This window comes from Oncorhynchus keta, chromosome 31 (genome assembly GCF_023373465.1).
Source record: "Oncorhynchus keta strain PuntledgeMale-10-30-2019 chromosome 31, Oket_V2, whole genome shotgun sequence".
In the NCBI taxonomy this organism is placed as follows: domain Eukaryota; kingdom Metazoa; phylum Chordata; class Actinopteri; order Salmoniformes; family Salmonidae; genus Oncorhynchus; species Oncorhynchus keta.
Window position 1 is genome coordinate 25,867,982 of NC_068451.1, and position 12,117 is coordinate 25,880,098.

A 12,117-nucleotide genomic window follows, 5' to 3' on the forward strand; every position below is an offset into this window, starting at 1 on the left:
CCCTCCCCATTCCCCTCCTCTTTCCTCTCCTCTCCCCCTCCACTACCACCCCTCCCCTTTCCCCTCCTCTCTCCTCTCCTCTCCCCCTCCACTACCACCCCTCCCCATTCCCCTCCTCTCTCCTCTCCTCTCCTCTCCCCCTCCACTACCACCCCTCCCCATTCCCCTCCTTTCTCCTCTCCCCTCCCCCTCCACTACCACCCCTCCCCTTTCCCCTCCTCTCTCGTCTCCTCTCCCCTCCACTACCACCCCTCCCCATTCCCCTCCTCTCTCGTCTCCCTCTCCCCTCCACTACCACCCCTCCCCATTCCCCTCCTCTCTCGTCTCCTCTCCCCTCCACTACCACCCCTCCCCATTCCCCTCCTCCCTCCCTCTCCTCTCCCCTCCACTACCACCCCTCCCCATTCCCCTCCTCTCTCCTCTCCTCTCCCCTCCCCTCCACTACCACCCCTCCCCATTCCCCTCCTCTCTCCTCTCCTCTCCCCCTCCACTACCACCCCTCCCCATTCCCCTCCTCTCTCCTCTCCTCCTCTCCCCTCCACTACCACCCCTCCCCATTCCCCTCCTCTCTCCTCTCCTCTCCCCTCCACTACCACCCCTCCCCATTCCCCTCCTCTCTCCTCTCCCCCTCCACTACCACCCCTCCCCATTCCCCTCCTCTCTCCTCTCCTCTCCCGCTGCCTTGCACCTCTCTCAGTATGTGCTGTCAATAATTGATGGTTCTACAGACTCAAAGGGTAACAGGTCCAATCTCTCATGTATTTATTTATTTACCATTCCTACACACACCCAGTCAGTGAGACCACTATCTGTGTTTCTTAGAGCATGGTGATCGATACCCAGCGACTCCTCTGTCTCTGTGTCCATACATGTACTGCATGTCAGGGCAGGGTCATGGGGGTTTGTTATCCATCAGTGCGTGTCCCTGCGGCCAAGATGGGGTTAATATTGCTCGTCTGGCTGACAGCAGGATATAGGGAAGGAAGTAGAGAGATTAAATGAGTGAGAGGCAGGGGGCAGAGGAGAGAGAGAGAGAGAGAGAGAGAGAGAGAGATTTAATTCATCCCTGATTGACTATAGCTAGCACACTGGCACTCACAAGCACTAACACCCACACCGAACGATGGAGAGAGACAGCAGAAATGAGAAGTTCCTATCCAGAAAGAGAAGTTTCACTTTTGGGGCATATGGAGGGTGAGTAGCAGTCAAAGTATTGACAACGAATTAAAATGCTTTGGTGCTAGTGTCAGAATTTGAATAAAATCTTGAAATAGTTCATAGAAGTAGTCCTTAATGTCATGTGTCAAATTGTCTAAGGAGTTACCACTTTCCCTATTCACAGTGTGGACAAGTTCCTATGTGAACATGAGACTAGGTGAGAAAAACTTAAAAATACCTTTATTTACCTTTATCCACATTAGATATAGTTTATTTCTCGCTGGTCATTTTACACTGGATTTAAAGCTTGATACACTTGCAGTTGACGAATAGGAAAAGTGATGGGTTGCATTGCTTTGCTCTGTCATTCCACCTGTTGCAGCAGACCAGAGCCTTTAGAACACAGCATTCTGGATATTTTGGACTCCCCTACCAGCGAGACCCAACCGTTCCTTTCTGCTGGCAGCAACCAGAAGGTAAAATGACTTCATTGTGATAATGTGTCTTTCATCATATCCTTTTTGCATTTGTTGATCACAACGTCACTAATTTAGTCTCCTTGCATTTCCCTGCATCTGTGTTTGTCTAATGTTGTTTCTCTTTCTGTTCCTGTTTCTCCCTCAACCTCCTTTCTGTCTGTCTGTCTGTCTGTCTGTCTGTCTGTCTGTCTGTCTGTCTGTCTGTCTGTCTGTCTGTCTGTCTGTCTGTCTGTCTGTCTGTCTGTCTGTCTGTCTGTCTGTCTGACTCTGTATGTTGGTCTGTCTGTCTGACTCTGTATGTTGGTCTGTCTGTCTGACTCTGTCTGACTGTCTGTGTTTTCCATGTAAGGTGACAGAGCTGTTTGAGATCATTGAGAAGTTGCAGGTGAGTGTACAGCACCATTCCCTCTCTGTTTTGTGTAGTCTCTGTGTGTACATCAGTTCTCTTTCCAGTTAGTCAATCAGTCAGCCACTGTTACCTTCACTCTCCTTCATCAGAGCAGCAGGCTAGATGAACAGCGCTGTGAATTCCCTCTGCCTTTGAGGGTGAGTCTTTCTCCTAATATAATGTCAAGATCTGTGTGCACACGTGTGTGTGTTGATATTTGACCTTTCAATATTATCAACGATACAGACATTTTTGTTCCCTAAAACACTGACGTCACAATAGTTGTAACACTCATACCAGCATACATAAAACTCATTATTAGGTATGCTGATGCAACCATCATCCTACAGATACTGCTAGATCTACATTTAATTTGATACACCAGACTTTTTAATTCTCATCTCACCCTTTTGAAAGTCTCAGCTTTTGAAGATAGGTCGTGACCTTCCTCTGATCCTGCCTCCAAAGCTGGGTGGTTACTGGATAGACCCCCCGCTACAGAAGTTTGCTGAGACCAGTCCGACATCCTCTCATTATGGACTAGACCCAGAGACCTATGACATCATGGAGAGAGACAGCGAGGCCACATACTACCAGCAGTTCTTCCGCTCACGAGTTAGTAGAGTAGCGCCCATAGGACTACTCTTATTCTGTTCCATTTGATGGTAGAGATGGACTATGATCCAAGATGATGAAATACATACATAGTAGCTGTGTGACTTTCTCTCCTATGTCAGTATCATCACTCGTTCACAGCAGTGGACCCCTCCCTGGGACCCCTCCTTCTCTCTATCTGTTTGGTGGAAGAAGAGAAGAGGCTGAGAGTAATCCTGAGGTTATATCTGAAAGAATGGAAATTATTCAATTCATGTAATGAAACACTGGTGAATTCCATGAGCAACAGTTATTACATCTGTCTTTCCTTTCCAGGATGAGGGAATGCTCTATGCATGGGGTTTTCTCTGTGTCTCTGTTCCCAAACATCCCGTCTGCTGTGGAGCTGGCCAAGGTACCATTACTAGTCTCTCCAACAGACGTGTGTATTTTAGATGAACCTTTACTGTGCTTTTACTGAAAACATTTACCATCATTGACAAAAACCCAAACTGACCATGTCCTTTTCAGATGCTATGCGACAGTGTGACTGTGTCCAGATTTGATGTGGTCAGTTACCTCAAGGTACTTCTTTTTCACTGTACACAGTCCCAAATGCTTTAGGCCTTCATGTTACACAGAATGTACTCTTCAAATGAGACCATTTTGACAAAAGTGTGTGCTCTCTCCTTCCCCTTTATCTCTCTATCTCTCTCTCCCTCTCTTTGCTTCTTTCTTTCTCTCTTCCCCTCTCTGTCTTTCAGGCACCAGATCTTATAACAGCATTTGATGAACACAGAGTGTCTCTGAATTTCAAGTTTGGTGTCTTGTATCAGAGAGAGGGACAGGTAAATAACTGGAATGCAGGCAGAAGCTTGGAAGCATTAAATAGTAGCACTAGTCTACTGTACATTACCTCTCATATTTTCTCTCTATCTTTTACAGTTGACAGAGGAGGACATACTCTGTAACAATGAGGAAAGTGAAGAGTTTCAAGAATTCCTCTCTATTTTGGGAGATACAGTCACACTTCAAGGGTTCACTGGGTAATGTACAGTAACCTACATGGTGACATGGCCTTATGGAGAAATGACAGAAATATGACATTGTAACAGGAAGAGATGAATAAGAAGATACCAGCAGCTTACTGTCACTCCCTCTCCCCGACTGCCTCTTCCCTCTTTCTCTCCCTCCCTCTCTTCCAGGTTCCGAGGAGGTTTGGACGTGTGTCATGGCCAGACAGGAAGTGATGCGGTCTTCACTTCCTTCCACAGCAGAGAGATCATGTTCCATGTGTCCACCAAATTGCCCTTCACAGAGGGCGATACACAACAGGTTAGCCTGAATAACGACACCTAATCATCCTCACCCACAGTCAATCACTTCAACCCCCCTCCAGTGACTCCCTCTTACCCTCTGTTCATTACTCCTTACAGCTACAGAGGAAGAGACACATAGGCAACGACATCGTTGCTGTTGTTTACCAGGAGGGCCACACCCCTTTTCTGTCTGATGTCATCGGCTCACACTTCCTGCACTGTTTCCTAGTGGTCAGGAGGGTGAGGAAGAGAGTGGGGGACGAGGGGGAGGAGGCAGGAGGTGGAGGGGTGTTCCAGGTAAGAAGATAAAACAAAAGGAGAGACACATTGATCTCTTATCACTGTAGGTATTTTTATTGGAATGGAAAGCCTTTTTCAAACCTGGAAGTGGTCTGTTTGCAGGTGTCAGTCACAGCCAGAGAGGATGTACCTCCCTTTGGTCCCTCCCTCCCTGATCCTCCTATATTCACAGAGGTGAGCAGAATTCACATCTGAACTTGGTGACAAGGTAAAAGACCATGATGCATTCTTAGTGTGTCTCTGTTGGCCTATCTTCCAGAGCTCCCTGTTGAGAGAGTTCCTTCTGACCAAGCTTATCAATGCAGAGATCTCCTGTTATAAGGCTGAGAGGTTCAGAAGACTGGAGGTAACCACAGAAGAACAACTCTAACACCATTATAAATGTATACAATCATTCTTGAGGCATTACACGCACATATCCAAAGACTTTCTAGATGCAAATCTGGTATCTTTTATGTGGAACAGAAACAAAAGAAACAAGTATTTCCTCTTCTCTAATAGCCTCTAGTGACTCCCCATCCAGGGTGCGGGAGCGTAATCATCGAATGACAATAATTAGCATAACGCAACTGACATAAATATTCCTAGAAAATATTCCTATTCATGAAAATCACAAGTGAAATATATTGAGAAACAGCTTAGCCTTTTGTTAATCACCCTGTCATCTCAGATTTTCTAAATATGCTTTACAGCCAAAGCTAGACAAGCATTTGTGTAAGTTTATCGATAGCCTAGCATAGCATTTTGTCCAGCTAGCAGCAGGTAACTTGGTCACGGAAATCAGAAAAGCAATGAAATTAAATCGTTTACCTTTGATGAGCTTCGGATGTTTTCACTCACGAGACTCCCAGTTAGATAGCCAATGTTCCTTTTTTCCAAAAATATCATTTTTTGTAGGCGAAATAGCTCCGTTTGTTCTTCAAGTTTGGCTGAGAAATCGCCCGGAAAATGCAGCCACGAAAAACCGAACAATATTCCAAATTAGCTCCATAATATCAACAGAAACATGGCAAACATTGTTTATAATCAATCTTCAAGGTGTTTTTCAAATATCTATTCGATAATATATCCACTGGGACAATTGGTTTTTCAGTAGGACCGATTGGAATAATGGCTACCTCTGTATTTTACACGAGAATCACTCTGGGAGCCATCAGGTGACCAGTTGCGAAATGTAGTCGCTTACGGGTATTCTTCAACATAAATGCGTAAAACTACGTCACAATGGGGAATACACCTTGGGGAATACAGAGAAAAAGTAATCTGGTTGATAGCCCATTCACTGCTCAATAGGGACGCATTGGAACGCAGAGCTTTCAAAAGATGAGTCACTTCCGGATTGGAATTTTCTCAGGCTTTCGCCTGCAATATCAGTTCTGTTATACTCACAGACAATATTTTTACAGTTTTGGAAACTTTAGAGTGTTTTCTATCCTAAGCTGTCAATTATATGCATATTCTAGCATCTTGTACTGACAAAATATCCCGTTAACTACGGGAACGTTATTTTTCCAAAAATGAAAATACTGCCCCCTAGTCACAAAAGGTTCTAATTCCTCTCTTCTGCTCCCCATCTCTTACTTAACTCCAATATGATGCCTCCTTCTCTCCTCTGTCTCTGCCTCCCTCTCTCCTCTCATCCTATCTTTTCAAGCTGCGCACTCGTTCGTCCCTCCTGGAGGGTCTGCAGGCGGAACTGTCCACCCGCTCCCAGTGCATGATGGGAGATTCGCCTGTGTCCACCCTCTCGACTTCTGAGGGGATGAGGGGTGTAACTGAGGGGAGTGGCGGGTTCATCAAAAACTTTAAGGTGAAGTCAGAAATCCTTGACTTTTCACTCCAGTATGGGGAAAGGATGGGTTTTGGACATATTTCCTGTCTTTGTTGCAGAGAGCCATTAGGGTGCGCAGTAATTCTTTTGACACTCTTGGGGGACCTAGAAAGATGGGCGGGGTGCCGCTCCCACAGAAGCCCAAGGTAACCCATACTGAAGATGGAAGCACTTCTCTTTTTTCACTGAATATCTTATTGATATATTTGTGGGAAATACTGACCACCCCTGTTGGTTTTTGTCTCCCTCTCCAGGCTGCTACAGAGAGAGATGGAGAGAGGTAAGACACTACAGAGAACGGACAAATCAGACAGATGGACTGAAAGACAGATGGACGGACGGACTGACAGACAGACAGACAGACCGATGTTGTTTTTTTGTCTTTCAGTGAGTTGGCCTACAAGCCCCCTGAACCCAGCTTTCCGCCCACAGACAACCTGGGCTCCACAGAGGTCAAAGACCACTCCAGTCCCCAGGAGAATATGTAGACAAACAAAATTATGTGTATATTTGAGTAATAACAGAGTGGATACTTTGTATATACAGTGCATTCGGAAAGTATTCAGACCCCTTGACTTTTTCCACGTTTTGTTACTTTACAGCCTTATTCTAAAATTGATTATTCTAAAATTGATTATTCTAAAATTGATGAAGAAAAAATCCTCATCAATCTACACACAATAGCCCATAGTTACAAAGCAAAAACAGGTTTTTAGACATTTTTGCAATTTTATAACAAATAAAACACTGAAATATCAGACCCTTCACTCAGTACTTTGTTGAAGCACCTTTAAATCAAATCAAATCAGATCGTATTAGTCACATGCGCCGAACGGGTGTAGACCTTACAGTGAAATACTTACTTAGGAGCCACTAACCAACAAATGCAGTTTAAAATAATATGGATAAGAATAAGAAATAAAAGAGCAGCAGTAAAATAACAATAGCGAGACTATATACAGGGGTACAGGGTCAATGTGCAGGGCACCGGTTAGTTGAGGTAATGTAAATGAACATGAAGGTAGAGTTATTAAAGTGACTATGCATAAATGATAACAACAGAGAGTATCAGTGGTGTAAAAGGGGGGGGTATTTCATTAGGTGTTCAGGAGTCTTATGGCTTGGGGGTAGAAGCTGTTTAGAAGCCTCTTGGACATAGACTTGGTGCTCCGGTACCGCTTGCCATGCTGTAGCAGAGAGAACAGTCTATGACTAGGGTGGATGGAGTCTTTGACAATTTTTAGGGTCTTCCTCTGACACCACCTGGTATAGAGGTCCTGAATGGCAGGAAGCTTGGCCCCAGTGATATACTGGGCCGTTAGCACTACCCTCTGTAGTGCCTTGCAGTCGGAGCCCGAGCAGTTGCCACACCAGGCTGTGATGCAACCATGCTCTCGATTGTTCAGCTGTAGAACCTTTTGAGGATCCGAGGACCTATGCCAAACCTTATCAGTCTCCTGAGGGGGAATAGTTATTGTCGTTCCCTCTTCACGACTATCTTGGTGTGCTTGGACCATGTTAGTTTGTTGTTGATGTGGACACCAAGGAACTTGAAGCTCTCAACCTGTTCCACTGCAGCCCCGTCGATGAGAATGGGGGCGTGCTCGGTCCTCTTTTTCCTGTAGTCGACAATCATTTCCTTTGTTTTGATCATGTTGAGGGAGAGGTTGTTGTCCTGGCACCACACGACCAAGGCTCTGACCTCCTCCCTAAAGGCTGGCTTGTCGTTGTCGGTGATCAGGCCTACCACTGTTGTGTCATCGACAAACTTAATGATGGTGTTGGAGTTGTGATTGGCCGTGCAGTCATGAGTGAACAGGGAGTACAGGAGTGGACTGAGCACGCACCCCCGAGGGGCCCCTGCGTTGAAGATCAGCGTGGCGGATGTGTTGTTTTGTTACCTACACTTACCACCTGGGGACAGCTCGTCAGGAAGTCCAGGATCCAGTTGCAGAGGGAGGTGTTTAGTCCCAGGGTCCTTAGCTTATTGATGAGCTTACAGGGCACCATGGTGTTGAACGCTGAGCTGTAGTCAATGAATAGCATTCTCACATAGGTGTTCCTTTTGTCCAGGTGGGAAAGGGCAGTGTGGAGTGCAATAGAGATTGCATCATCTGTGGATCTGTTGGTGCGGTATGCGGGTCTAGGGTTTCTGGGTTAATGGTGTTGATGTGAGCCATGACCAGCCTTTCAAAGCAGTTCATTGCTACAGATGTTAGTGCTACGGGTCGGTAGTCATTTAGGCAGGTTACCTTCGTGTTCTTGGGCACAGGCATTATGGTGGTCTGCTTAAAATATTTTGGTATTACAGACTCGGACAGGGAGAGGTTGAAAATATCAGTGGAGACACTTATTTTATTTTATATATTTTTTATTTTATTATTATTTTTTTTCTTCTAAGGGGTGGATCTGTTTAATATTGCGGAAAGATTGTTGCTTCCATCAATGTAATTGTCTGCATTATTTCCAATTCCCCATATATTCTTTTGGAGTAAATATATATATCCATATACACATACAGTGGGGAGAACAAGTATTTGATACACTGCCGATTTTGCAGGTTTTCCTACTTACAAAGCATGTAGAGGTCTGTCATTTTTATCATAGGTACACTTCAACTGTGAGAGACGGAATCTAAAACAACAATCCAGAAAATCACATTGTATGATTTTTAAGTAATTAATTTGTATTTTATTGCATGACATAAGTATTTGATACATCAGAAAAGCAGAACGTAATATTTGGTACAGAAACCTTTGTTTGCAATTACAGAGATCATACGTTTCCTGTAGTTCTTGACCAGTCACTGCACAGCTATTTTCGGGTCTCTCCAGAGATGTTCGATCGGGTTCAAGTCCGGGCTTTGCCTAGGCATCTCAAGGACATTCAGAGACTTGTCCCGAAGCCACTCCCACATTGTCTTGGCTGTGTGCTTAGGGTCTTTGTCCTGTTGGAAGGTGTCCTTTCACCCAAATTCTGAGCGCTCTGGAGCAGGTTTTCATCAAGGATCTCTCTGTACTTTGCTCCGTTCATCTTTGCCTCGATCCTGACTAGTCTCCTAGTCCCTGCCACCAAAAACCATCCCCACAGCATGATGCTGGCACCACCATGCTTCACCATAGGGAGTGTGCCAAGTTTCCTCCAGATGTGACACTTGGCATTCAGGCCAAATGGTTCAATATTGGTTTCATCAGACCAGAGAATCTTGTTTTGTCATGGTCTGAGAATCCTTTATGTGCCTTTTGGCAAACTCCAAGCGGGCTGTCATGTGGTTTTTATTGAGGAGTTGCTTCCGTCTGGTCACTCTACCACAAGGGCCTGATTAGTGGAGTGCTGTAGAGACGGTTGTCCTTCTGGAAGGTTCTCCCATCTCCACAGAGGCTCTGGAGGTCTGTCAGTGACCATCGGCTTCTTGGTCATCTCCATGACCAAAGCCCTTCTCCACTGATTGCTCAGTTTGGCCAGGCAGCCAGCTCTTGGAAGAGTCTTAGTGGTTCCAAACTTCTTCCATTTAAGAATTATGGAGGTCACTGTGTTCTTGGGGGACCTTCAATGCTGCAGAAATGTTTTGGTACCCATCCCCAGATCTGTGCCTCAACACAATCCTGTCTCGGAGCTATACGGACAATTCCTTTGACTTCACGGCTTGGTTTTTGCTCTGACATGCACTTTCAACTGTGGGACCTTATATTTGTCTTGCCTTTGCAAATCATGTCCAATCAATTGAATTTACCATAGGTGGACTCCAATCAAGTTGTAAAAAACATTAAGGATGATCAATGGAAACAGGATACATTTGAGCTCAATTCTCATAGCGAAGGGTCTGAATATGTAAATAAGGTATTTCTAAAAACCTGTTTTACATTTACATTTACATTTAAGTCATTTAGCAGACGCTCTTATCCAGAGCGACTTACAAATTGGTGCATTCACCTTATGACATCCAGTGGAACAGCCACTTTACAATAGTGCATCTAAATCTTTAGGGGGGTGAGAAGGATTACTTATCCTATCCTAGGTATTCCTTAAAGAGGTGGGGTTTCAGGTGTCTCCGGAAGGTGGTGATTGACTCCGCTTTATCGTCATGGGGTATTGTGCTTAGATTGATGAGGGAAAAAAATATTTCATACATTTTAGAATAGGGCTGTAATGTAATAAAATGTTGAAATACTTTCCGAATGCACTGTACAAACTATAAAATAAGATGTCAAAATGTATACTTTCATAACAGGTAATACAAATATATTATTGTAGAATAATTATTATTGTAGAATATTTTCACTGTTAATATGTGTACATCATTGTAGTAAATGTATGATAATGAAGTCATGCAATAATTATTACTATTTTACTATTTCAGAGCATTGCAATAATTCAGGGCTACCAACTTTTGAAGAAAGTTTGGAGTGAGATTTGCTATGTGAATGTCATTGCCCCCTGGCCAATCCATAGACGGAGGACTAGGAGTCTACTGTTTTAAAGTGAATATCCTGAAATTCTATGTATTTTTACATGACTTACGCCTATTACCAAGGTGTACAATTAGGTCTGTTCAGGATGCTTTGTACATTAAATTAACACTCCAAATTTCACTACTTTGTTACCTTTGGGTATGATATGTAAAGTATGCTAATATGTTTTTAAATGTTTTTTTAGGTGGTTTGACACTTTTTTCAGACAGTAATGAAATGAGATAGGGAGACAGGCAAGTGTTATAAACTGTGGGAAGGTTGGAAGCCGGGATTGATCCCTGTTCTCAGGTGGAAAGTTATGAGACATGTGCCCGGAAGTGTTAGCACTACAACAAGGCTCTGCACAGGAAATGTTAATATCAATGGTTGATGGCAGTGGGTAACCAAATCATAGATTGGAGTCTTCTTGCCCATAGACTGCTTTGAAGGTAAGGACACAAACATTTCATATTTTGTCATTTGGGATCTATCTCGTTAAAATAGGGATGGAAGAAAATCCTCTCCAGGAGGGTTGGCCACCCAGATCTATGTTCACCAAGTGCTGGGTGTTTGAAAATGTTATTGTTGTAACACCACATTTTTCAAGATGACCCAACCTTCAAGAAAAATCTAATGAAGATCAATATTTAGGTGGTTTATGACAACTAGTTGAAGATCAATATTCAGGTGGTTTATGACTACTAGATGAAGATCAATATTCAGGTGGTTTATGACTATTAGTTGAAGATCAATATTCAGGTGGTTTATGACTATTAGTTGAAGATCAATATTTAGGTGGTTTATGACAACTAGTTGAAGATCAATATTCAGGTGGTTTATGACTACTAGTTGAAGATCAATATTCAGGTGGTTTATGACTATTAGTTGAAGATCAATATTCAGGTGGTTTATGACTATTAGTTGAAGATCAATATTCAGGTGGTTTAGTTGAAGATCAATATTCAGGTGGTTTATGACTATTAGTTGAAGATCAATATTCAGGTGGTTTATGACTATTAGTTGAAGATCAATATTCAGGTGGTTTATGACTACTAGTTGAAGATCAATATTCAGGTGGTTTATGACTATTAGTTGAAGATCAATATTCAGGTGGTTTATGACTATTAGTTATCAATATTCAGGTGGTTTATGAGTTGAAGATCAATATTCAGGTGGTTTATGACTACTAGTTGAAGATCAATATTCAGGTTTATGACTACTAGTTGAAGATCAATATTCAGGTGGTTTATGACTATTAGTTGAAGATCAATATTCAGGTGGTTTATGACTGGTTTAGTTGAAGATCAATATTCAGGTGGTTTATGACTACTAGTTGAAGATCAATATTCAGGTGGTTTATGACTACTAGTTGAAGATCAATATTCAGGTGGTTTATGACTACTAGTTGAATTCAGGTGGTTTATCAATATTCAGGTGGTTTATGACTACTAGTTGAAGATCAATATTCAGGTGGTTTATGACTACTAGTTGAAGATCAATATTCAGGTGGTTTATGACTACTAGTTGAAGATCAATATTCAGGTGGTTTATGACTATTAGTTGAAGATCAATATTCAGGTGGTTTATGACTATTAGT

The 12,117-nt window shown here is 43.2% G+C and overlaps 1 protein-coding gene across 3 annotated transcripts; it reads left to right on the forward strand.

Moving 5' to 3' along the window:
* The first annotated feature begins 754 nt into the window (after positions 1-754).
* Positions 755-10,054, forward strand: LOC118371234 (rap1 GTPase-activating protein 2-like). Of its 3 annotated transcripts, none has more exons than XM_052489221.1 (19): positions 755-1,194; positions 1,343-1,375; positions 1,541-1,634; positions 1,987-2,022; positions 2,136-2,183; positions 2,443-2,640; positions 2,763-2,860; positions 2,956-3,034; positions 3,151-3,204; positions 3,384-3,467; positions 3,565-3,665; positions 3,825-3,954; positions 4,056-4,235; positions 4,341-4,412; positions 4,498-4,584; positions 5,893-6,048; positions 6,129-6,215; positions 6,324-6,349; positions 6,458-10,054. In XM_052489221.1, exons 1-19 carry the CDS (start codon positions 1,124-1,126, stop codon positions 6,555-6,557), a joined length of 1,734 nt encoding a protein of 577 aa, XP_052345181.1. In that variant the 5' UTR covers positions 755-1,123; the 3' UTR covers positions 6,558-10,054. The 3 variants fall into 3 exon arrangements, with proteins under 3 accessions (XP_052345181.1, XP_052345183.1, XP_052345182.1); XM_052489223.1 differs by having other exon boundaries at positions 2,449-2,640; XM_052489222.1 differs by having other exon boundaries at positions 1,544-1,634.
* The last annotated feature ends 2,063 nt before the right edge of the window (positions 10,055-12,117 follow it).

Excerpts from the sequence above, each read along its gene's own strand:
- LOC118371234 (XM_052489221.1), top strand. The coding sequence starts at position 1,124 with ATGGAGAGAGACAGCAGAAATGAGAAGTTCCTATCCAGAAAGAGAAGT. Across the intron at positions 2,641-2,762 it reads AGCAGTTCTTCCGCTCACGA|TATCATCACTCGTTCACAGC; the intron begins GTTAGTAGAGTA and ends CTCCTATGTCAG. Across the intron at positions 3,035-3,150 it reads CTGCTGTGGAGCTGGCCAAG|ATGCTATGCGACAGTGTGAC; the intron begins GTACCATTACTA and ends TGTCCTTTTCAG.